General features: G+C 36.7%; 2 protein-coding genes across 4 annotated transcripts in view; one reads left to right on the top strand and one right to left on the bottom strand.

Annotated features, from left to right (window-relative positions):
• atp8b4 (ATPase phospholipid transporting 8B4) overlaps positions 1-15242 on the top strand; it is a 70602-nt gene extending 55360 nt beyond the window's left edge. For 2 of the 3 annotated variants that reach the window (XM_682623.9, XM_073943365.1), the window contains 6 exons: positions 75-298; positions 2472-2555; positions 2639-2884; positions 5746-5884; positions 7072-7202; positions 10817-15242. In XM_682623.9, coding sequence (XP_687715.4) covers positions 75-298; positions 2472-2555; positions 2639-2884; positions 5746-5884; positions 7072-7202; positions 10817-11104 — 1112 coding nt within the window. In that variant the 3' untranslated portion in view covers positions 11105-15242. The remainder of the gene's footprint in view (positions 1-74; positions 299-2471; positions 2556-2638; positions 2885-5745; positions 5885-7071; positions 7203-10816) is intronic. The other variant, XR_012400509.1, reaches the window with a different exon arrangement.
• A 970-nt stretch (positions 15243-16212) lies between these two features.
• Positions 16213-25657, bottom strand: galk2 (galactokinase 2). Its single transcript, NM_001007432.2, has 10 exons — positions 25511-25657; positions 25305-25393; positions 25097-25220; positions 23248-23338; positions 23013-23159; positions 21929-22027; positions 20563-20715; positions 19531-19741; positions 17265-17466; positions 16213-16899 (listed from the first exon to the last, which is right to left on the bottom strand). Exons 1-10 carry the CDS (start codon positions 25558-25560, stop codon positions 16692-16694), a joined length of 1374 nt encoding a protein of 457 aa, NP_001007433.2. The 5' UTR covers positions 25561-25657; the 3' UTR covers positions 16213-16691.
• Between the last annotated feature and the right edge of the window lie 650 nt (positions 25658-26307).

Here is a 26307-nt window from a genome sequence, read left to right as displayed (position 1 = left end):
GGAAATGTGCTAGCGTTTGTGCAGTGTTAGTATTATGTTTGTAATGTGTATACTGTGTCTGCCGTCTCCCCTAGCGGCTCACATTGGTGTGGGCATCAGCGGACAGGAGGGCATGCAGGCAGTCTTGGCCTCTGACTATTCCTTCGCCCAGTTCCGCTACCTGCAGCGCCTCCTGCTGGTCCACGGCCGCTGGTCATATCACCGCATGTGCAACTTCCTCTGCTACTTCTTTTACAAGAACTTCGCCTTCACACTGGTGCATTTCTGGTACGGGTTCCTCTGTGGATTCTCCGCCCAGGTAAAAACTTCTCACTGTGAATGACGCAGATATATTTATGGATGCTTAATTTTTTCCTGAAATAATGTAATCCTCATTGTTCAAAATTTGATGGAATGTTAGCTGTATGCTAACATAAACAAACAAAAAACAAACACAACTTTATCTTTAGTGGAAAACACAGTGATCGCATTTGCCACAATCGCGTGGAATTTACCTCAGTGGCCTCTTGAGGTGAAAAACATCCTGTGAGTAAACTAAAGCAAGTGACATGGTGCTCCGCATTTAGTGTGAACTCAGCATAACATTTCTGAAGGTTACAGCCGCCAAACACTGAGACAAAATTTGATCATGTGATTTCCACAAACGGGGCTTCCCTACGTCAATACTGCTATGAAAATTCAGTGAATCTCCACTAGCGGCAAGTTGTGTTATTCATCATGAATAAGTGGCGATTCACTGAACAGGTTTCATAGTTTTTTACCTGATGAGTTTGTAGACATTTTAATGAGATAAGTTAAGTACATTTGTTAAGTTATACTTTTAATTTAACATTTGCAGTTTGTTTGAAATTTCCCAGAGATTGGTTGCGGCTAGTAGGGCATCCGCTGTTTAAAAATGTGCTGGATAAGTTGGCGGTTCATTCCGCTGTGGCGACCCCAGATTAATTAAGGGACTCAGGCCGTACTCACACTATGTACAGTTGCCTCGAATCGGGCCAAAGCACGCTTGTCCCCCTTCCCGTCTCCCCCAACGGCAAGCACTCACATTACAATCGGGCCTGGGCACGCTTACGTCATCGATGATGCGCTGGTCAGAAACCCTCTCGCTCAGCACCGTGGAGATTTCTTCAGTTAATATTGCTTTAGTGGTTTGGGATGAGGTGACACGCAGTCAGATATTACGCTGAACAGATCAGATACTTTTGACGCACATAAGCAAACTCCTCGTGCTGCAGGATTTAGGAGGTTGCTGAAGGTGCGCAGCTGTGGTGCAGTGAGGGGTTTGCATCTTAAATAAACTACGGCAGTTTGTGTTCACTGAACAGTAAGAATGATTAGTAAATCCATATGAAACAGTCCCTTAAAAGTCACATCTTGATTTCAGTTTCAGGCTTTGGCGCGTTTTGCACCCACTCACAAGCGTACCACGCCAAAGCCCAAGTGAACTGCGCTCAGTTCCCGATTCAGCGCACTCACTCTTCTCAAATGATCCGGGAAACGGGCCTGGGCACGGTTCGAATAGCATAGTGTGAGAATGCCCTAAGCCGACTAGAAAATGAATGAATGAATGAATGAATGAATGAATGAATGAGTGTGTATTCAAATGAATTGTAGTTAGCGGTTCATTCCACTGTGGCAACCCATAATAAATTAGGGACTAAGCTGAAGGCATTTTGGAAATGCACATAAAAAACGGTTGATGGAAAACTGGAAAAACTGAGTAGGATAAACATTTTATTCGATGAAAGATTTGCATGAACTACGATGGAAACACTTTTACCGAACAGATTCCAGTATGCACATCAAAAAAGGTCATGTGATTTAGTTATAAGACATCATGTGATGATAAAAACATCTGTGAATGGACAAACCAGCAGGCTGAGCACACTGTAAAACATCCGAAATGTTGTTTTGGTGATTCTAAAACGCCTTAACCATCTCAGAATTAGTGTTATTATATTATTAAATACCTTCAGAAATGTCAAGAGCGTCTGTGCTCCGCGTCTCACGCCTTTAGACGCCACCACGCGTTCATTGCATGTCAGCATTATCTATTGAGGCGCAAGTCATTTATTAAATAAAGAAAAGATTCACGCAGCTTCTCCTACCACAGCAAATTCTGTTTTACTGTTGATATTTTGAGCCAGTTTATCTGGAAGTGACCATTTTGTGCTCTTGGCCAAGTCGGAAGGAAACGCTGCTTTATTCGCAAATGTTTTATGTGATATTCCAGTTTTACACATAAAATGAATTCCCATTTGTAGATGGAAACATAGCTAGTGTTTTTTGTTTTTTTATTAAGCATCAAAATATGTCATTCTTGAAATATACTTAAAATCCGTTATGATAACTCTAATAGGGCTAAGTAGTGACCTCGAAATTTAGGAAGATGTAGCTAGTTTTTTTAATTTTGATCTTCAGTATGTGATTTCCATTGAAAATCCTGAATAATGTTTTTGTCATTGATATAGACTGTATATGACCAGTGGTTCATCACACTCTTCAACATCGTCTACACCTCACTTCCTGTTCTGGCCATGGGTCTGTTTGACCAGGTGAGAAAGGGACTAAAATATTTTAATGTAGTGCCACCAAAACACAACCGCAACCTTTTAACCTAAGATTTGTGGATTTTCAGGATGTGAACGAGCAGTACAGTTTACGCTACCCAAACCTGTACAGACCGGGTCAACTGAACCAGCTCTTCAACAAGAGGAAGTTTTTCACCTGTACACTGCAGGGGGTCTACACCTCCTTCATCCTCTTCTTCATCCCGTATGGAGCCTTCATGCCAGCCGTGCGGGACGACGGCGCTCAAATTTCCGACCAGCAGGCTTTCGCGGTCACCATCGCCACCTCTCTGGTCATCGTGGTCAGTGTTCAGGTGAGTCCATTTAAAGGGTTCCTCCACCCAAGAATGATGAATTACTTGCCCTCATCTTGTTCTTCTTTCATCTTCCGAACACAAATAACCCAAATAACAAATAGACAGCAACGGTACAGAGTGGTTCAAAGACCAGAAAAGAAACCCAAAACATTGTCAAAATAATTCATGTGTCTGTAAAAATGACTTTGTTTGACTTTGTCTTCTACACAGGTCAAGGTGTATATTTCTTATGGGCAAAAGGACATATTTGCCATTAAATCAAAACAAGCAAGCATCGTATTTACTATAGTAAACACATTGACAAAGTCATTTTTTACAGGTTTTTTGCTGCACAAAAGTGTTTTTGGAGCTTTGTATAATTACTGTCAAACCATTGAAATATTTAAGAACCATTGAACTATTAAACTATTGACGAATCATTAAAATATTGCCGAATCATTAAACTATTACTGAATCATTGAAATATTGATGAATCACTGAAATATTGACGAATCATTAAACTATTGATGAATCATTGAAATATTGATGAATCACTGAAATATTGCCGAATAATTAAACTATTGACGAATCAGTGAACTATTGACGAATCCTTAAAATATTGCCGAATCATTAAACTATTGATGAATCATTGAAATATTGATGAATCACTGAAATATTGCCGAATCATTAAACTATTGATGAATCATTGAAATATTGATGAATCACTGAAATATTGCCGAATAATTAAACTATTGACGAATCAGTGAACTATTGACGAATCCTTAAAATATTGCCGAATCATTAAACTATTGATGAATCATTGAAATATTGATGAATCACTGAAATATTGCCGAATCATTAAACTATTGATGAATCATTGAAATATTGATGAATCACTGAAATATTGCCGAATCATTAAACTATTGACGAATCATTGAACTATTGACGAACCATTAAAATATTGCCGAATCATTAAACTATTGACGAATCATTGAACTATTGACGAACCATTAAAATATTGACGAATCATTAAACTATTGACGAATCATTGAACTATTGGCGAATCATTGAAATATTGACGAATCATTAAACTATTGACGAATCTTTGAAATATTGACGAACCATTAAAATATTGACGAATCATTGAACTATTGACGAATCATTGAAATGTTGACGAATCATTGAAATATTGACGAATCATTCAACTATTGACGAATTTTTGAAATATTGATGAACCATTGAAATATTGACGAAACATTAAAATATTGACGAATCATTAAAATATTGACGAATCATTGAAATATTGACGAATTATTGAAATATTGCCGATTCATTGAAATATTGACGATTCATTGAAATATTGACAAACCATTGAAATATTGACGAACCATTGAAATATTGACGAATCATTGAAATATTGACGAACCATTAAAATATTGACGAATCATTAAAATATTGACGAATTATTGAAATATTTACGATTAATTGAAATATTGATGATTAATTGAAATATTGACGAATCATTGAAATATTGACGTATCACTGAACTATTAACGAATCGTTGAAATATTGACGAATCATTGAAATATTGACGTAACACTGAACTATTGACGAATCGTTGAAATACTGACGAATCATTGAACTATTGACGAATCATTGAAATATTGACGAATCATTGAAATATTCACGTATCACTGAACTATTGACGAATCGTTGAAATACTGACGAATCATTGAAATATTGACGAATCATTAAAATATTTTAAACATGTTTTTGGATTCTTTTCTGGACTTTAAATATCTCATGGCCATTGCTGTCTATGGAGGATGAGAGAGCTCTCAGATTTCATCGAAAATATTCTCTTTTGTGTAATGACATAAGGGTGAGCAATTGAAGACAGAATTTTCATTTTTGAGGGAACTAACCCTTAAATAACTGCCCTAAAATGACAACATGTAGCACACAGCAGTATTGTATTTTTTATTTGTATTTTTTGATTAAATATTGATTTAATTATTTCCCAGAGATGGGTTGCGGCTGGAAGGGCATTCGCTGCGTAAAAACATGCTGGATAAGTTAGCGGTTCACTCCGCTGTGGCGACCCCAGATTATAAAGCAACTAAGCCGACAAGAAAATGAATAAATGAATGAATTGATTGAATTACTATTAATTTTGACTGCAGTTCTTTCAAATTTCAAATAAAAAGATTATAATTTATAGCCTTTTCTCCCCAAAATGATATATTGTCTTTGCTTGTGACTGAAATCTGGTTTATTCCACCAAATATTGATTGAACTTGTATTTGAATTGGGAAGAAATTTCATAGCAATAAAAATATAGATTTTTATTAATGATTACACAAAAATCAAACTTGTAAATCAAGAGAAACTGAGAATTTTGTAAGTGGACTCTTCATTTTTCCATTGTTGTTTTCATGACCTCAATTCCATATTAAATGCTTGTGTAATTCAGTGTTTATCGTAATAAACAATAAGTTGGTGGTTCACTCCGCTGTGGCTACCCCTGATTAATAAAGGGACTAAGCCGAAAAGAAAATGAATGAATCAATAAATGTGTATATAAATAAATATGAGTAATGTAAATATAAAATTATTTTTTTTTAAATGGACTTAATACAAGATATAAAAGAAGTGATTGTTAATTGTTGATGTTAAATGATTAGAAAGGTTTCGCTAACAAGTTGGTAAAGCCAAGTGGACTGAATGATTATAATAATTATAAATACTAAAAATGACACTTGATTAGTATATTGGAGCTTGGATATTTTTATGGTATATAAACCACACAGTTACATTATAGTGCTAAAAAGAATGCAAATAATCATGAGGCTTATGTTTATGTAAACATTTCGTTTCAGATTGGGCTTGATACAAACTACTGGACGGCGGTGAACCACTTCTTCATATGGGGCAGTCTAGCAGTTTACTTTGCAATACTTTTTGCAATGAACAGCAACGGGATTTTTACCATATTCCCCAATCAGTTTCCATTCATAGGTAAGAATTAAAACATGCTTACATTAACATTAAGCAGACGCTTCTTTCCAAAGCAACTTACAAATCAGGAGTTTAACGAAATGTACTCCAATACATCATGAGTGCACGGAAAATAGATTGCCAGAAGTTATAGACTAAACCTTACACTACCTGACAAAAGTCTTGTCGTCGATCCCAGTTTGTTAGAGCAACAAATAATAACTTGACTTCTAGTTGATCATTTGGAAAAGAGGCAGAAGGTTGATTTTTCTGAAGAATCCTCTGTTGAACTGCATCCCAATCATCACAAATACTGCAGAAGACCTACTGGAGCCAGCATGGACCCAAGATTCTCCTAGAAATCAGTCAAGTTTGGTGAAGAAAAAATCATGGTTTTGGTTACATTCAGTATGGGGGGCGTGCGAGAAATGCAGAGTGGATGGCAACATCAACAGCCTGAGGTATCAAGACATTTGTGCTGCCCATTAGATTACTAACACAGGAGGAAAGGGCACATTCTTCAGCAGGATAGCGCTCCTTCTCACACTTCAGCCTCCACATCAGAGTTCCTGAAAGCAAAGAAGGTCAAGGTGCTCCAGTATTGGCCAGCCCAGTCACCAGAGATGAACATTATTGAGCATGTCTGGGGTAAGATGGAGGAGGAGGCATTGAAGATGAATCCAAAGGCTCTTGATGAACTCTGGGAGTCCTGCAGGAACGCTTTCTTTGCCATTCCAGATGACTTTATTAATCATTGATTTAAGTCATTGCAGAGATGTATGGATGCAGTCCTCCAAGCTCATGATGGATTCAGACACAATATTCATTCTGTTTCCACTGCAGCATGACTTTATATTCTATACTGGACATTATTTCTGTTAAGTGACAAAACTTTTGTCTCAGCAAAGTCAGACCTTACTGTCCTAATTAAAAATCAAGGCATGATCAGATGTTATTTTGGTAAAATAAGCGTAATCTAGAGGCCTTTACATTTCATATAAGCCACTTCTGATACCAAATGATCAACTAGAAATCAAATTATTGTCTGTTGTTCCTAAAACCTGGATTTGCGGCATGACTTTCATCAGGTATTTCATGCATTTACCCAAAAACCTATTCAAAGAAAGCGCTGGCACATTTAAAAATACTACATCCTAGCAGTAATTTCCAGGCGATATTAATGATTCTCTGTTTGTTTTTGATTGTAGGCTCCGCACGTAATTCTCTGAATCAGAAGATCGTGTGGCTGGTCATCCTCCTCAACACAGTCGTGTGTATAATGCCCATGCTGGCGGTCCGCTTCATCAAGACTGACCTCTATCCCACACACACTGACAAGGTCACTACATTTACAGATGACTTCAGCTGTTGCACACTCAACAGTATTACATGTGAATCTGTGAATCTGACAATATTTCTCTGATCCTAGGCTGAAATCTTTAATCTTTAAGGTGCTAGTTTACCCAAAAATGTCAATTAGCCCATGATTTACACACTCAAGTCATCCTAGGCATACTTTTTAAAAATTATATCAGTCAAATCAATCTAAGTTTTCAAAAAATAATAATCAAATAAACTTTTTAATGCTTAACTAGGTTAATTAGGCAGGTTAGGGTAATTAGGTAAGTTATTGTATAATGATGTTTTGTTCTGTAGACTATTGAAAAAACAAATAGCTTAAAGGAGCTAATAAGTTTGACCTAAAAATGGTTCATAAAAAATTAAAAACTGCTCTTATTCTAACCTAAATAAAACAAATATGACTTTCTCCAGAAGAAAAAAATTATATCAGACATACTGTGAAAATTTCCTTGCTCTGTTAAACATCATTTGGGAAATATTTAAAAAAGCAAAGAAGATTCAAAGGGGGGCTAATAATTCTGACTGTAGCTGTATAATATATATACAGTTGAAGTCAGAATTATTAGCCGCCCTGTATTATAAGCGCCCCTGTTTATTTTTTTCCCCAATTTCTGTTTAATGGAGGGAAGATTGTTTCAGCACATTTCTAAGCATAATAATTTTAAAAACTTATTTCTAATAACAGATTTATTTTGTCTTTGTCATGATGACAGTAAATAATATTTTACTTGATATTTTTCAAGACACTTCTATACAGCTTAAAGTGACATTTAAAGGCTTAACAAGGTTAATTAGGTTAACTAGGCAGGTTAGGGTAATTAGGCAAGTTATTGTATGATGATGGTTAGTTCTGTAGACTATCGGAAAAAAAATAGCTTAAAGCGGCTAATAATTTTGTCCCAAAAATGTTTTTTAAAAAATCAATAACTACTTATATTCTAGCCGCAATAAAACAAATAAGACTTTCTCCAGAAGAAAAAATATTATCAGACATACTGTAAAAATGTCATTGCTCTGTTAAACATCATTTGGGAAATATTTAAAAAAGAAAATAAAAATCAAAGGGGGGCTAATAATTCTGACTGCAGCTGTATAATATATATATCGTCTCGTTCAGCTCAATGTCATGAGTTTTTTTCAGCAAACCAAAACAAGTCCATTAAAGTGCATCCATCAATAATAAAAAGTGCCTCACACACAAAAGGAAAAAAGTAGCAAACTGATGAGCTTTTGTAAGAAAATGTCCATATTTAAACCTTTATAAATAGTTTCCTGCAATTTCTGTTTTCTTTTCGTGAGGTGGATTTGTGTGTGTGTGTTTAGCGCCATCTGCTGGACAGAAGTGTGAAGCCTTTCCGGCAGGTGCTGTAGGGCAAATGTATAGAGCAGGGGTCACCAATCTCGGTCCTGGGGGGGCCGGTGTTCGTGCAGGGTTTAGCTCCAACTTGCCGTAACACATGTTTCAAGTATACTTAGTAAGACCTTGATCAGCTTGTGTTTGATTAGGGTTGAAGCTAAAATCTACAGGACACCGGCCCTCAAGGAACAAGTTTGGTGACCCCTGGCATAGAGTAACAAATTAGAAGAAAAAACAAGCACAACTTTTTGACATAAGCCAGAAGGAAACCATTTTTTCCTGAATGGCATTTTTTTTTTTTTTTATCTTCACTGCGCTTCCACTTTCATCTCAATTTCAGATTAGGGCCTGTGAACCAAAGCGACTGAGAAAAACTGTAAGATCAGTGTATGGCTTTTTGTTTAAAGTAATTACTGTTACTAGTTATGAGCTCAATTGCATTTACAGTTTTTCTCAGTCGCTTTGGTGCATTTCTCACAACACCAGTGCATTTCTGCAAAACAGTTAACGCATTTCTCAAAACAATTCATGCAAACTGCAAAGCCAATAACCTGCAAAAGCGCGTCACATGCTCAAAATGAATAGTTCATTCCTCAAAAGCAAGTATTCATGTCAATCAAAGTGTCAGTATCACTAAAATGAAAAGTCCTGCACTGCAAAAAATGCTTTTCTTACTTAGATTTTTTGTCTTGTTTCGAGTCCAAATGTCTAAAAAATCTCAAAACAAGAAGAATTTTCTACACACGCAAAACATATTGTCTTGTTTTGAGATATAATATGCCATAATTAAGTGAGTTTTTCCTTAATACAAGCAAAATAATCTGCCAATGGGGTAAGCAAAATAATCTTATGTCAAAAGGAAAAACAAGATTATTTTGCTTATCCCATTGGCAGATTATTTTGCTTGTTTTAAGAAAAAACTCACTTAATATTGGCATATTATTTCTCAAAACAAGAGAATATGTTTTGCTTGGCTAGAAAATTCTCCTTTATTTAAAAATATTTAGATATTTGGACTTGAAACAAGACAAAACATCTAAATAAGAAAAGCATTTTTTGCAGTGTGACACCTTGTTTATAAACAAGATAGTCAAATGGCTTAGTCGTGTTTTCATTATGAGTTTACTCTGTACATTTTTTCAATGCAAAAAAAGTCAGATGTTGGTGACACTTGCTGAAAATGCACTTTATACTATTTGCACAGCCATTTGAAAACTACAGAATAGTTAGACATCACTGCATTTAGTGAGCTATCTGAGTACAAGACACTGAATATGTATGTTGCACATTTTTACTGCATTTGCTCTTTACAATCCTAATTTACTCACAGCATTGTGCAGAAGAATAAACACACCCTTATTTACAACAAGCATAAACTCCCTTTGGGTAAAGCTGAGCACAACTGTAAACAATATTGCAGTACACATTGGAACTGAGCCTGCAACATACACAGGTCAGTAAATCATTCTTAAAATTGTTCGATTTTAAAGACATTTTCAGAAAAATAAAGTTTTTAAAAAAATTTTTTAATAAAGATTGCTTGACCGATTTTGGAATCAAGTTCATCCTTTTTTTGTATGTAATGACTCAAGTAATGAAATGAGGACTGTTAGTTTTATATGAAATGACTATTCAGCATTTACAAGTTTAGTTCATTTTGACTGACATGACATAAGCAGATGATAATGTTATAAATAGCAGAGAGTTGAATGAAAGCAATTGATGCATGTGCGAAAGCATTTGCAATTTGTTGAAAGGAATGAGAAACTGCTACTAGGATGTGCACAAACGACTAACTGTTTTGAGAAATGCATTAACTGTTGTGCAAATGTAAATAGTGTTGTGAGAAATGCACCAAAGCGACTGAGAAAACTGTAAATCGTTGCGTGCTTAAATTAAGTAGTTTAATTGCAGCACTGCCAAAATTGTATTATAATCACATTATGGGGGTGAACATAAACAAAGGGAATGAGCATTTATGATATTAGGGACTTCGATGGATTTGCTGTTCGGATTCTCAGCAGTGAAAATTAAACCACACTGAACTGAACTAAACTGAACTTCAACTCTGAAAACTGGACTGACACAGTTTCAATTTACTAGAACTCCTGTGTTAAGCTGCTTTGACACAATCTACATTGTAAAAGCGCTAAATAAATAAAGATGAATTGAACTGAATAGTCAAATGGTCATGTGCGTCATCATAATCTCCTGAACCGTCTGCCCTCCCTCAGGTGCGTTTACTCCAGCAGGCCACTAGGCGGCAGCGTCCTCAAGAGCAGAACCTCAGGAGAGTCCGCAGGACCAGCTCTAGACGCTCGGCCTACGCTTTCTCCCACCAGCAGGGATACGGAGAACTCATCACCTCCGGCAAGAACATGAAGGTTCCCACATCCTCCACTTCCACATACCCGCTGTCCTCACCCTCCCGAGCCCCTGGAGAGAAGGGCACCACCTCAGCCAACAGCAGGCCGAGCGAGCACAAACAAGAGGTGACGGTAGAAGACTTGGAGGCCAGATAAAAGCCCTTTACTTAGCATCTGAAGATTTAGCGTCTGTGTTTTTTGATAATTGTGTACAGACTACAGGAGGGCTACACATGCACAGGAGACTCCAAAGAGCCAGCACAATGAAGCACAGATCATTCCTTTCACCTCATTTTTCGGTTCCGTCTCAAACGGCGTCTGTTTAAATTGAACCCGAGATTCATTTTTGTATTCTCACCTCTTCTGGCACACGATTCAAAAAGTGTGATGTTTTCTCAAAAAGGCACAGTTTTTGTATTCTGGGTTTTAAGAACTTCTTTTTAACGCTTTAGGAAATGTTTTAGACACTCATGTTTAAAGGAACACTACACCTTTTTTGATAAAAGGCTTATTTTACATCTCCAGTTAAAGAGTTGAGTTCATTCAGTCGATCTTCAGAGCACTTTTAGCTAAGCTTAGCACAAATCATTGAATCGGATTAGACCGTTAGCATCTCAAAAATAAAATTACAAAAAAGTGCTCTGATAATTTTCCTATTTAAAGCTCGACTCTTTTGCAGTGACATCGTGAACTAAGACTGATGGAAAGTGAAAAGATGATATTTTTTAAGCTGATATGGAACTATACTCTCATTCTGGTGTAATAATAATGAAGAAACTTTCCTGCCGTACACTATGACTGCAGCAGGCGCAATGATGCGCAGATATTAACTAGTGGTGTAAGCAAGCATATGCATATATGCTGCGCTCAATATTCAGATCCTATGTAATATTATTGCTCCGGCTTCAGCCATGATACAGCAGCAAATCTCCTTGATTATTACACCTGAATGAGTGTATAGTTCCTAGCCATATCAATCTAGAAAATAGCTACTTTTCATTTTCCGTCAGTCTTAGTACACGACAGAAGTGTATCTACAGAAGAGTCCAGCTTTTAAATAGGAAAATTATCTTTTTTTTTTTTTTTTTTTTTGTGTGAGATGCTAATTGTCTAATCCAATTCAATGATTTATGCTAAGCTAAGCTAAAAGTGCTCCCACCAGACCTGGAAATTCCCTGAATGGATTAAAAATGGAAAAACTCAACTGTTCAACTGTAGAAAGCTGTAAAAGAGAGCTGTAAACTTTACAACTGCTCCAGGGCTAAAGAGTTGAGTCTATTTAGTTGATCTCTGGAGTACTTTTAGCTTAGCTTAGCATCAATCACTGAATCGGATTAGACCGTTAGCATCCTAAAAATGACACAAAAGTGTTTCAATAATTTTCCTATTTAAAGCTCGACTCTTCTGCAGTGACATCGTGAACTAAGACTGATGGAAAGTGAAAAGATGTTGTTTTCTAAGCGGATATGGAACTATACTCTAATTCTGACGTAATAATAATGAAGGACCTTTCCTGCTGTACACCACGACTGCAGCAGGCGCAATGATATGCAGATTCTAACTGTTTGTGCAAGCATAGACGTTGATTCTGGAGAAAATTTTTAGATGCTGCGTAATATCATTGCACTGCTACAGCCATAGTACGGCAGCAAATCTCCTTGATTATTACACCTGAATGAAAGTATAGTCTCTAGCTATATCAATCTAGAAAATAGCAACTTTCCATTTTCCGTCAGTCTTAGTGCACGACAGAAGTGTACCTACAGAAGAGTCAAACCTGTAAATAGAAAAATTACAATTTTTTTGTTTACATTTTTTGAATGAGATGCTAATGGTCTAACCCAATTCAATGATTTATGCTAAGCTAATCTAAAAGTGCTCCCGCCAGACCTGGAGATCAGCTGAATGGATTAAAAAGGGTAAAACTCAACTGTTTAATTGTAGAGAGCTGTAAAAGAGAGCTGTAAAATTTAACGGCTCCAGAGTTAAAGAGTTGAGTCCATTCAGTCGATTTCCGGAGCACTTTTAGCTTAGCTTAGCATAAATCATTGAATTGGATTAGACCGTTAGCATCTCAAAAATTACAAAAAAACGTTTTGATAATTTTCCTATTTAAAGCTCGACTCTTCTGCAGTGACATCGTGAACTAAGACTGATGGAAAGTATAAAGATGTTGTTTTCTAAGCTGATATGGAACTATACTCTCATTCTGGCGTAATAATAATGGAGGAACTTTCCTGCTGTACCATGACTGCAGCAGACGCAATGATACGCAGATTCTAACTAGTGGTGCAAGCAAGCATAGGCATATATGCTTGGCACTATTTTCAGATGCTGTGTAAAATTATTGCACTGCTACATCCATAGTACGGCAGCGAATCTCCTTGATTATTACACCTGAATGAGTGTATAGTCTCTAGCTATATCAATCTAGAAAATAGCAACTTTCCATTTTCCGTCAGTCTTAGTACACAACAGAAGTGTAACTACAGAAGAGTCAAACCTGTAAATAGAAAAATTACAATTTTTTTGTTTACATTTTTTGAATGAGATGCTAATGGTCTAACCTAATTCAATGATTTATGCTAAGCTAATCTAAAAGTGCTCCCGCCAGACCTGGAGATCAGCTGAATGGATTAAAAAGGGTAAAACTCAACTGTTTAATTGTAGAGAGCTGTAAAAGAGAGCTGTAAAATTTAACGGCTCCAGAGTTAAAGAGTTGAGTCCATTCAGTCGATTTGCGGAGCACTTTTAGCTTAGCTTAGCATAAATTATTGAATTGGATTAGACCGTTAGCATCCCAAAAATTACAAAAAAACTTTTTGATAATTTTCCTATTTAAAGCTCGACTCTTCTGCAGTGACATCGTGAACTAAGACTGATGGAAAGTGAAAAGATGTTGTTTTCTAAGCTGATGTGGAACTATACTCTCTTTCTGGCGTAATAATAATGGAGGAACTTTGCTGCCGTACCATGACTGCAGCAGGTGCAATGATACGCAGATTCTAACAGGTGGTGCAAGCAAGCATAGGCATATATGCTTGGCACTATTTTCAGATGCTGTGTAATATTATTGCACTGCTACAACCATAGTATGGCAGCGAATCTCCTTGATTATTACACCTGAATGAGAAAATAGTTCTTAGCTATGTCAACCTAGAAAATAACAACTTTCTATTTTCCATCAGTCTTAGTACACGACAGAAGTGTATCTACAGAAGATAAATAGGAAAATTATCCATTTTTGTTTACATTTTTGAATGAGATGCTAATGGTCTAATTCAATTCAATGATTTATGCTAAGCTAAAAGTGCTCCCGCCAGACCTGGAGATCGTCTGAGCGGATTAAAAAAAACTCAACTGTTTAACTGTAGAGAGCTGTAAAAGTAGTCTATTTTAATAGAAGTGGAGTGTTTATTTAAACCTGAGACGAATGACAGCCGTCTAGTGGAGAAAATATGTGCTGGCGTGTGAAATAATACCTCGTATTTTATTATAAAGCCATCTGAAGCGGTTTAGGGTTATTATTACTGCATTGCATATGTAATATGGATACGTTTAAAGACTTGGTAGTTGCATCACAGTTCACTAAATGCCCCCAAATGCTCAGCGCTACTGGATGAGTAGTAAACATTAGTAATGTGCCATTTTGATGCCGTAACGAACATGCAATGAATGTGCAAGCAAGCTTATTTGACCAATTTAAATTGCATCTAAAAGATTTCAAAATAAAACATTCCTCTATGCGGTAGTGCTTTTGCATGCAGCTCAGCGAACTGGGAATACTGAACACTACGCCGTGCCTTCCATCAAGCGATAGACTGAAGCATTTACTCGTTTAAACTTCTACAATTCCATATTTATCTTATGTAAAGGTCTACAAAGTGGGCATTTCTTTCAAGGGATCCTTTACGGAAGGGATTTTTGTGCCTTTTTGTTTGTCTTTCACTAAAGGAAGTCTGTTTTTCTCTCTCTCTCTGAATGTCCCACGCTTTGTTCAGGCACATTAGCCGCTCATGTTAAAGTAGATCACATTTTCTAAAAGGGGGCCGTGCAACATTTCCTCTTTACGAGTGTACAGTCGACATGTTCATTTATTGCCATGGTGAATATACATGACGAATGTATGAGATCTTTCTGCTGTGCTGTTTTGCCAGCAAAGACCACGCAGAATGTGTTGTTTTTATTTAAATGCATGGGTTTTTATACGAGTCGTTGTACATTATTTTGATATGAAATGCAATAAATGGCCAATGTTTCATTTATTTGCAAACGGACTGTTTGCATTTACATATTTAATTGTTGATTTTTTTTAAATGTGATCAGTGGTTTGCTGCGAGCGCTGTTGCTATGATGTTCATCTTCTTTTCAACTTGGTCCCTTTATTAATTAGAGGTCACCACAGCTGAATGAACCGCCAACTTACCCGGCATGTTTTACGCAGTTACACCCACACACTCACATACACACAAATATTTTTTTTATGAATATTTATTTTAAAAAAATACAAAAAGCGCCTCTTTTTTAGGTGTTTTATATAACATAGACAACATCCACAGTTTAGTCTATTCAGTCGATCTCTGGAGTACTTTTAGCTTAGCTTAGCATAAATCACTGAATCGGATTAGACCGTTAGCATCCTAAAAATGACACAAAAGTGTTTTGATAATTTTCCTATTTAAAGCTCGAATCTTCTGCAGTGACATCGTGAACTAAGACTGATGGAAAGTGAAAGATGTTATTTTATAAGCTGATATGGAACTATACTCTCTTTCTGGCGTAATAATAATGGAGGAACTTTGCTGCCGTACCATGACTGCAGCAGGTGCAATGATACGCAGATTCTAACAGGTGGTGCAAGCAAGCATAGGCATATATGCTTGGCACTATTTTCAGATGCTGTGTAATATTATTGCACTGCTACAACCATAGTACGGCAGCGAATCTCCTTGATTATTACACCTGAATGAGAAAATAGTTCTTAGCTATGTCAACCTAGAAAATAGCAACTTTCCATTTTCCGTCAGTCTTAGTGCACGACAGAAGTGTACCTACAGAAGAGTCCAGAAATTGAGAATTTTTAGGCACAGTTTTCATTCATTTTCTTTTCAACTTAGTTGCTTTATTAATTAGGGGTCGCCACAGCGGAATGAACCGCCAACTTACCCGGCATATGTTTTACGCAGAAACACCCACACACTCACATACACACAAATATTCTTTTTTATAAATATTTATAAAAAAAAAAATACAAAAAGCGTCTCTTTTTTTAGGTGTTTTTTATAACACAGACAACATCCACAGTTATTTGAAACACTTTTAATAGTGTTTTATGAAAATTCAAGGGGTTTTCTTTAAAATGATACCAAATTTTTGCATTTACACCTCTGCATGTGGATTTGGGAAGCTTTTAAATTTTATGTAGGCAAAATCCAGGCGGAAATCCCCAAATAGCTCTGGAGTTTGAAACGATGAGGCTTGTAAACAGTAAGATGTTTTACTGAATGAATGTCTATCTTGAATGCTTTTAGAAAAGCGCAGTAAAAGCAGGAGCATATTGAGGGGTTCTCAGCTCTTTTTACTTCAGCCTTGAAAACCTGAAAGTATTAAATGATTAGAGATTTCTTCATTTTATTGAGTGAAAATGCCCATTCAGACTTCATACAGTCTGCTCATCAGATCAGCCTTTATATGAATCTCCTTGTGCTTCACAGACCGAGGGGTTGATTGTGTTGAGAGTTTTTCATTCCTCGATGTAAATTGCGGCCCCTCCACCCGGCCTCGTCACAAATAAACTCTGCTTTTCCAGAGCGGCTCGACGGGCGTCAGGCATGTAATAACGTTCCCGCACGGTCTGGAGAAACGAATCTATCCTTTCTCCAGGAACCATGGACACGGTGCAGCCTCCCCATCCAGCTCCGGTTAGCCTGGAGCCCACAGCGCCCGCCTGCCTGTGAACCAGGAGGAAGAGTTTACACTCACGCTCATATACTCACACACACTTAATTGTCTCATAATTGATTTATTAATTGTAGAATACTTTTTAAGACACCCTGAACAGGGATGAAAACTGAATTCGCTAACAATGAAATTAATTTTCTCGCTCTCAGGTCACCTTGGATGTCCCGAGGGCGAGTGACGAAACTAACAGGACATTTTCTTCACAGTACTTCAGAACATTTTGTTTTGTGTTCATGAGAAGGAAAATCACAGACGTGTAGAACCACCCGAGTGTAAATAAATGCTGAGAATTGTTTGTTTGTGGGTGAACTCCCCCTTGAACTCTTCTAAACAGTGTGTTGTGCGTCTCACTCACAGACATATGTCCACCAGCTGGTCCAGCTCCGGGCAGCTGCACTCGTACAGGTCTCTACAGCTGCCGTGGCTCTGCTTCATCAGATCCCCCAGCTGAGTGATGGCGCTGGCAGGAGAGGAGTCGCACACGGCCTTAAACTGCAGCACACGCGCAGCCTCGCCGTACACGTGTCTGGCACGCTGGTACAGCTTAAAATGAGTCGCTGAGGGGGAAATGCAAATCAGTGGATCGTTAGTTTGCTGAAGTACCACCAAAGACTTTAAGTTGCTCTGGATTGGTGTTATTTTTAATTTATTGCAAGGCTGTCTGGAATACTCGATTCTGATTGGTCAGTCAGGGCATTTCAAGGTATGCTATTCAATGATAACAACCTATAATTAACGCAGGATTATGATTTAGCTTGTTTAACTGAGAATCATCTTCAGTGTTAGTAAGTACATTCACATCCATATACTTACATGCACATTCATTTGTATGTTTGTCTTTCACAGATTGGCGGCGTCTTGTGAATGAATAATACGTGGGTTAGCATAAGTTTCATTCAAATGGTTTCTGTCAGCTTCGCTTGTTTTTGACTGTTTGGCACCATCTTGTGACTGAATGATGCGCAGGTTGGTGTATGCTCCATCAGCTTTATTCGGTGTTTTGTTTCTGTCAGCTTTGAGCAAAGTATTATATCGGCTCTTAACAATGTTTTGTGTCAAAATTCTGTGTTTTGTGTTAAGAAGCCATGTAATAAGCTGGATAAAGTACATTCAGGTGGTTGCTTTTTACAGAATAAAGCCCTTCAGTCTCATACAATTGTGCTGCAATTCTGGCTGCCATTTAGGCCCCGTTTACACTAATGCGTTTTCATTTTAAAACGCATAAGTTTTGCTACGGTTACGCCATCCATCCACACTACGCTGGAGTTCTCGAGCGCCGAAAACGGAGCGTTTTGGAAATGCTGGAGAGGCTGTTTTCATTCTGAAACGCTGCTGCTCCGTCTCCGTGTGGATGAGGAAAAACGGAGACATCTGAAAACTGAGGCAGGACTGTTGAGATTCGCTACCTGATTGGGGCTTTTGTGTCATTGGGTATCCTTCCCTTATTCGTCAAGCCTCTATCACATGACTATAACACAAGGCTTTAACGCTACCGGAAGACAGTACTGTAAACAACAACATGGGCACAGAAATGGGAGCGTTGTTTGCACTATTGTCTGTTTTAGGCGCCATTGTGCAGTTATTCATTTGTTACGTTTAGTAACAACTCGACCTCGTCGTCTGTCCACAAAAATACCTCTCTTGCTTTCTTTGCCATTGTGTTTAATGTTCAACCGGCGTTTGTTGACTAACAATAACCAAATGCCGAGTGAGATGCATGCTTCCTGTTTATACTAGAACGCGCATGCCCAGAGTGCGCGAATGGTCACGTGATATACGTTTTTGGTGGCGTAGTGTGGACGGAGATATGTTCAGAGACGCTAGGTAAAAAGCTAGTGTGGACGCGGATCGTTTTTGATCTAAAACGCCGTTTTAAAACTAAAACGCACAAGTGTACACGGGGCCTTAGACTTTATTCAGGGGTACAACCTCCTGGATGTACTTTATCCCTAACTTAATGCATCCGTTTGTTGAGCCAGTGTGGACTCAAGCCTCAGTTTGCCGTTTTTGCTGACAGTCTTAAAGGGACAGTACATTTAAAAAGTTTCTTACCATTTGCTTACACTCAAAATTTTCTTTTCTTACTTCTGTTGATGACATGGAGTAAGCAAAGTCTCCTTTTTGCTTGGACGTAAGATTATTTTCCTTTCCCCATTGGCAGATTCATTTGCTTATTTTAAGAATAATACCTAACTGAATTTTGACTTTTCTGAAAACAAGACGCTATTTTTGCTCGTCTAAAAATGCATCTAAATGTAAGATTTTTAAGACATTTGGACTACAAACAAGACAAAAACTCTAAGTAAGAAAAGCTTGTTTTTGCAGCCTGGGTTTTTAAATAGTATCTGGATGCAGCCTTTATAATGCAAGCTGAGATTGCATCTTTCAGCGATGCAATGTCAGACACAATGCACTCAATGCAGTGAGTGACGTCACTGTGACTGGTGGGGTTAGGCGAGTGCATTAAAAGGCATTGGATGCAGCTCAGATTGCACTGCATTAGGTCTGCATCCAGACCCCTCTCGGGCTTTTGGAAAACTGAACTTCCACACTGCCTGGGATTAAAGATACGGAAACAGATTGTGAATTTGTATTCCTCCAGGCTATAAGTTCTCTCTTACCGTGCTGTGTGTTGGCACTGAGGATGTCCTCCCCCAGCTGTTGATCAGTGATGCCCAGACTCCTGCAGATCTCCTCTCTGCTGTAGGGCTCAGGGTGCAGCAGCTCCTCCAGCAGCTCCAGCATCTCCTCCAGACTCACCCGCAGCTCCTTCTGCAGATCCCCCAGCTTCAGCAGACGCCTCCAGTCCAGCCCGCGCGCCTTCGCCAGCATCTGCACACAGCGGGATTCAATACAAAAATCACAAGGGCTCTCGTTTGTAAAGCTTAGTGTAGTGACCTTCTTAAAAGTGGACAGAGGACCCAGTGCTGAAAATGGCGTTCGCAAACATTTGCTGATATTTAAAAAACCTTGTGTACCCACATCTTCATGCAACTTTGCACCTGTTTCATGTTTAGTTTCTGAAAATGTAACTTATTTGATGGTGAAAATGAGTGAGTCCCCTGAAAACACTGTATACTTTTGGCTTTAGCGCCACCTAATGTAAATACAGCTAAATGCACTTAAAACCTTTGAATACACATCCATGACTCATTCATTCATTTATTTTCTTGTCAGCTTAGTCCCTTTATTAATCCGGGGACGCCACAGCGCAATGAACCGCCAACTTATCCAGCATGTTTTTACACAGCGGATGCCCTTCCAGCTGCAACCCATCTCTGGGAAACATCCACACACACACACACACTCATACACTACGGACAATTTAGCCTACCCAATTCACCTGTACCGCATGTCTTTGGACTGTGGGGGAAACTGGAGCACCCGGAGGAAACCCACACAAAGGCAAGGAGAACATGCAAACTCCACACAGAAACACCAACTGAGCCAAGTGTCGAACCAGCGATCTTCTTGCTGTGAGGCGACAGCACTACCTACTGCGCCACTGCCTCGCACATCCATGACTACAACTATTTAATTCAATTTAAAATACTTTTCCTGAGTAAATGAATGCAGATTTGATCTGTAAGAGACTTCTTTTAAACATTAAGAAATGTTCAGTCTTTCGGATGTCTGTATACTGGAGTTCAGACCTTTGTGGCGAGGCGACACTCCACCACCCTCATGTTGAAGTGAGACGACGCCGCCTTGTTCATCTCCACACAGCAGTTGGCGATTACAAAGACTGCGCCATCAGGCAGCTTCACGTCTGTGGCTCGCAACGGGTTAAACTCGATTAGCTTTGCCTTGAGGAGAAAAAGAAACAGTCAAAAATGTAAATGCAGTTTGACATATTCGGCTGATATATGGATCAGAGAAGCATTGTCAAGATAAAGAAAAGAAAAACAATCTTTTATTTTCTTCATTTAAAACTTTACATTTTTTGAGCTGTACTTTTTGTATTCATGCTGGTTTTATATGATTGAAAACCTTCACACAGGTGAGTGGGCTTGACAAACCACCTGCAGAAAACACACTCTTTCATCTCCGACATTTGCACCAGTTTTTGCACCACGCACTTGACGAATCAAACTAATGCCGAGTTCAGACTGCATGACTTTGAAAGTAGTCGTGTCACGGATGTTTTCACACTGCATGACTATCTGGGTTCTTGTTCTTGTTGGATCGGCGACAGGAGAGTTCACACTGCATGACTTTACATTAGGAAGAATCACAGACAACTTTGTCCAAACTACGTCTCACAAACAAACAAACAAACGCGAGAAGTGACATAAACACTATGCAAGGTCTTGTAGTATATATATTGAAATTAACTACATAATGGAAAGAAGAAGTCTTTAGCTTTAGAAACTTGCAGTGTTTCCTCTAGGACTTTTATGCACAGATCTACCAACTACCTGTCACGTTATTTCAATGACGAGATCGCATTTATGTAATAACCCTACGAGCAAGTAAATCTCTTCTCTTGGATTGTGCAGCGATTTCCTCTGCTCGTGCACAAAACTTCTTGCACGCCCCCTCAAATATACGCAGCTTAAGCGCAGATCTTCTTGTGCGCTCTCAAATAAACGGTGCTGAAGTGTGATTTAGTGCGTTAGATTTTCAAAGAAAAAAAATTTAAAGCAAGACTAATAATTCTGACTTTTACTGTATATATATATATATATATGTATTATTTTTCTTATTTAAAAATAATTCAAATGTTAATAATTTTTTATTTTAAGAGACTTGCTGTCGACTGATATAAATGTCCATTTTTTGCGACTTTGTTTTGATAAACTGTTTACTTTCACAATGTTTTTTTTTTTTTTTTACAAATATTTCATCACTTACCTTTGTCCACGTTATTTTTTATTATAATTCTTAAATTAATTCAGAGATTATAGCATCAGTAACTGTATGAGCAGCAATTTTAAAAAGTCTCATGCCATTAATCTTTATACCAGGAATGAACAAAATGCACAGCATTTATATAAGCTACTTTAAAACATGGCTTACCGTTCCCTCTTCTGCTAAAAAAGAAATGGACTGATCCATCCCTCCGCCCTCAGTGCCAATATAACGCTCACATTTGGCACACATTTCTGCAAGAGTGACCTGAAATAAAGATCAAGTGCATAGGAAATCAGTAAAATATATATATATATATATATATATATATATATATATATATATATATATATATATATATATATATATATATATATATATATATATATAAAAAAATCTTTTTTATATATATATTTTTTTTGCCTTTATTTTAACAAAACAAAACAACAGAACAATTTCTTCTAGGTGCTCCGATTTCCCCCATAGTCCAAAGTCATGCGCTATAGGTGAATTGGGTAAGCTAAACTGTCCATGGTGTACTGTATGTGTATGAATGAGTGTGTGTGTTTCCCAGTAATGGGTTGCGGTTGGAGAAAAAAAGGCTGGAATAGTTGGCGGTTCATTCCGCTGTGGCGACCCCTGATAAATAAGGGACTAAGCCAAGGGAAAATTATTGAATAAACTTCATTCAACTAGAAATTGATAAATAACACATGAACATTATATATATATATATATATATATATATATATATATATATATATATATATATATATATATATATATATATATATATATATATATATATATATATATTGTAATTTATTAATTAACATTTTTATTTTAAGAGACAATTTTAAGACACATGCTGTTGTCTGTTTTATTTTTATTTCTAAATAAAAATGAAATCAAATTAATTTTAAACCACATTCAACAAGAAAATCATGAATGTGGTAAAGTTAATATTTTTTAAAAGTGTAATAATATTTTAAATTAATAAAGTGAATAAAAACCAAAGTGTAATAAAATTGTGAAACGAGCATATTATTATTTTTAATCCCAAAAAGATAAACATTTCTGGGATTAAAAAGACCAATACGTCATTTTAAAATAAAATTGCCAACTCAAATATAAAATGTAAATAAGATATAATTCATGCTGATACCAAACTCTGATCTGCAGCTCAACACAAATGTATTATTTATGATGTATTTGTTACTACTGTTTTTCATAATATTGGAGTCAGTGCTACCTTAGAGAGAGATCTGTGATTGGCCTCCATAGCGAGCAGACCGGCGCAGCACACCAGCGCACTGGAGCTGGACAGGCCTGAACTGGCCGGGATCGTCCCATCCACCACACAACACATCCCTGCCAATGAAGACAAGCTCAGGTGCTCCTGCAGACACAAGATCAGGGGTCAGAGTACTTTGATTATTATAATGCATTCACAGGTGAGTATGTGCTTATGATGAACAGCTCATCACCTGGAGTCCTTTCACCCCACAAAGGAAGTAATAATGCCACTGAGGATTCTCTCTGTCAATGGAGATGGCATCAGCAGACACGGCGAAATCTCTGAAATAATTAGTTAATTAAATATATAAATAAAAGGTCAAAGAACATTTGAGCATGTAAAGTGTTTTATATGAAATTAAATAAATAAATTCAGTAAACTGTAACTTTTTAAAATTTATTTATAAGAATAAATTGATTAATTATTTTTTAACTAACTGTCAATTACATTTGTGCACAGAAAGAGCTTTTAAAAAAATTACAGACTAAATGTGATAAAATTGGACTTAAATAAATAAACAAATAGTCAACTAACTGCAACCAAAAACATTTAGTAAAATTATTTATTTATTCTAAATAACTAAACAGTCGAATACATTTGAGCATATAAAGATTTTTTTTCATAAATTACAGACTAAATGTGACTACACTGGACTGAAATAAATAAATAAATGCATACATATAAACATTCAGTCAACTAACTGTAAACAAACATGTAAAACATAACTGTGTTTATTATATATATATATATATATATATATATATATATATATATATATATATATATATATATATATATATATATTTATATATATAAACCTTTAAGTAATTCTATTACTTCTGTAATAATTTGATGCAACTTTTGACTGATCATTGAATGAATGAATGAATGAATGAATGAATGAATGAATGACGTGAGTGAGTGAGTAAGTGAGTAAGTGAGTGAGTGAGTGAGTGAGTGCGTGAAGTAAATAAATGAATAATTGGATGAATGGAGTAAATGAATATTGGAATGATTGAATAGAGTGAATAGATGAGTAAATAAATGAATTGAGTGAATGAATGAATGAATGAATGATGTGAGTGAGTGAGTGAGTGAGTGAAGTAAATAAATGAATAATTGGATGAATGGAGTAAATGAATATTGGAATGATTGAATAGAGTGAATAGATGAGTAAATAAATGAATTGAGTGAATGAGTGAATGAATGAATGAATAAATGAAGTGAATGAACCATTGAATGTATGAATAAATGAATCAAGTGAATGAATTAATGGAGTTAATGAATGAATAAATTGAGTGAGTGTGAGTGAATGAATGGATGGAGTGAGTGAGGGAGTGAGTGGGTAAATGAATGAATAAAGGATTGATTGAATAGAGTAAAATGAATCGAGTGAAGGAATGAATGAATGAATTAATAGAGTGAATGAATAAATAGATGAATAAATTGAGTGAATAAATAGAGTGAATGAATGAAGTGGGTGAATGAACAAATTAATGAATTTATGAATGAATTAATGGAGTGAGTGATTGGATAGATGGATAATCAATCCATCAATCCAATGGATAAATTAATTAATTAATGGAGTGAGTGAATTTATGAACGAATGGAGTGAATAAGTGAATGAATAAATTGAGTGAGTGTGAGTGAATGAATGGATGGAGTGAGTGAGTGGGTGAATGAATGAATGAATGAATGGAGTGAATGAATAAAGGATTGACTGAATGGAGTGAATAAATGAATTGAGTGAAGGAATGAATGAATGGATGGATAAATGAATGAATAGAGTGAATGAATAAATGGATAAAGGAATTGAGTGAATAAATAGTGAATGAATGAAGTGGGTGAATGAACAAACGAATGAATGAATGAATGATTGGATGGATTAATCATTTAACTATTTAATTAATTAAATTAATTAATCAATCTGAATGAAGTGAGTGTTTCATATTATAAATATAAATGAGTGATTAAATAAATGAATGAATGCATGGAGTGAGTGGGTGAATGAATGACTCCTGCAGAACAGAATTACTCACTTGTATTTGGGGTCAGTGTTTGTCAGCTGGATGGTTTTAGTGTCAGAGACAGAAACAGCAGCGAGAATACTCTGCTCTATCGCCATCGGCAGGACAGCATAGCCACAGTAATCAATATGCTCACCTGGAAAAACACGATTAAAGAGAGCATATAAAGAGCATCTGCTGCAGCATGTTCACATTACACCATGTTTTCTCAACAACTCACCGATCAAATTCACCCTCCCAGGAGCACAAGCATAGAAAAGCGGCATTTGTCCATATTTATCACGAAAAGCGGCTTTCAATTTCTGCAACCTGACAAAAGTATGATGATAAAACAAGATAACAAAAAACAAGAAGTGAATCGACGTGAAAAACTGTTCATAAGAATCGAAGTTCTCCGAAGAGCCACACGAAGATTTCCGAACTTACCTTTCATTTCCACTCAGCAGCACCTTGACTTTTGGTGGATTTGTGGCCATTACTATGCTTTTGATAAAAGGTTTTCTGGTAAAAACACTGTGCACGGGTGGACTGGCACTGTGGAAATGCTGTCAGGTGACTGTCACACCCGGAATCGCGCGTCAAACAACACGGAAGAAACTGACACGAATTTCTCCAAATCCATTCACCGCGTTCGGAAGCACTCGGAACAGGGATTCGGAAGTAATTGGTTATGCGCGGTCAAGTCTAGATGAGATACAGCTGCAGATATTCACGTAAATTGTAGCATAATTTTGACGACACTGTACATTAATAATTACTTTTACTTTACAATTTACTTTACTGTGAGGGTTGTGTTTAGGGTTTGGGCGTTAACAAAATACAATGTAATGGGTAATTTAATACATAATATGAATAATACTCAGTATAACTACTGATTATACATTCATATGATGGTTGAGTTTAAGGTTAGGGTAGGGATATACGTCAATAAAATACAATTTAATATATAACGTTAATATAAACAATTATTTTTAATTTCCGTCCGCAGCTGTATCTGTTCTAACAACAACGCGCGCCCACCTTACAGTGTGATGTCACATCGCATTCCTATGGAAGCCCGTTCCCGCCACTGAATAAAAAAAAGAAAAAGAATTAATAATAAAAAAAAAATTAATGATAATATAAAGAAAATTTAAAAGTCAGAATTCTGAGTTAATAAGTCAGAATTCCGAGTTATAAAGTCAGAATTCTGAGTTATAAAGTCGCAATTCCGAGTTATAAAG

The sequence above is a fragment of the Danio rerio genome, chromosome 25 (assembly GCF_049306965.1).
Source record: "Danio rerio strain Tuebingen ecotype United States chromosome 25, GRCz12tu, whole genome shotgun sequence".
Taxonomy (NCBI): Eukaryota; Metazoa; Chordata; class Actinopteri; order Cypriniformes; family Danionidae; genus Danio; species Danio rerio.
Note: the sequence above shows the minus strand (reverse complement) of the source record. Positions and strands in the feature narration are given on the sequence as shown.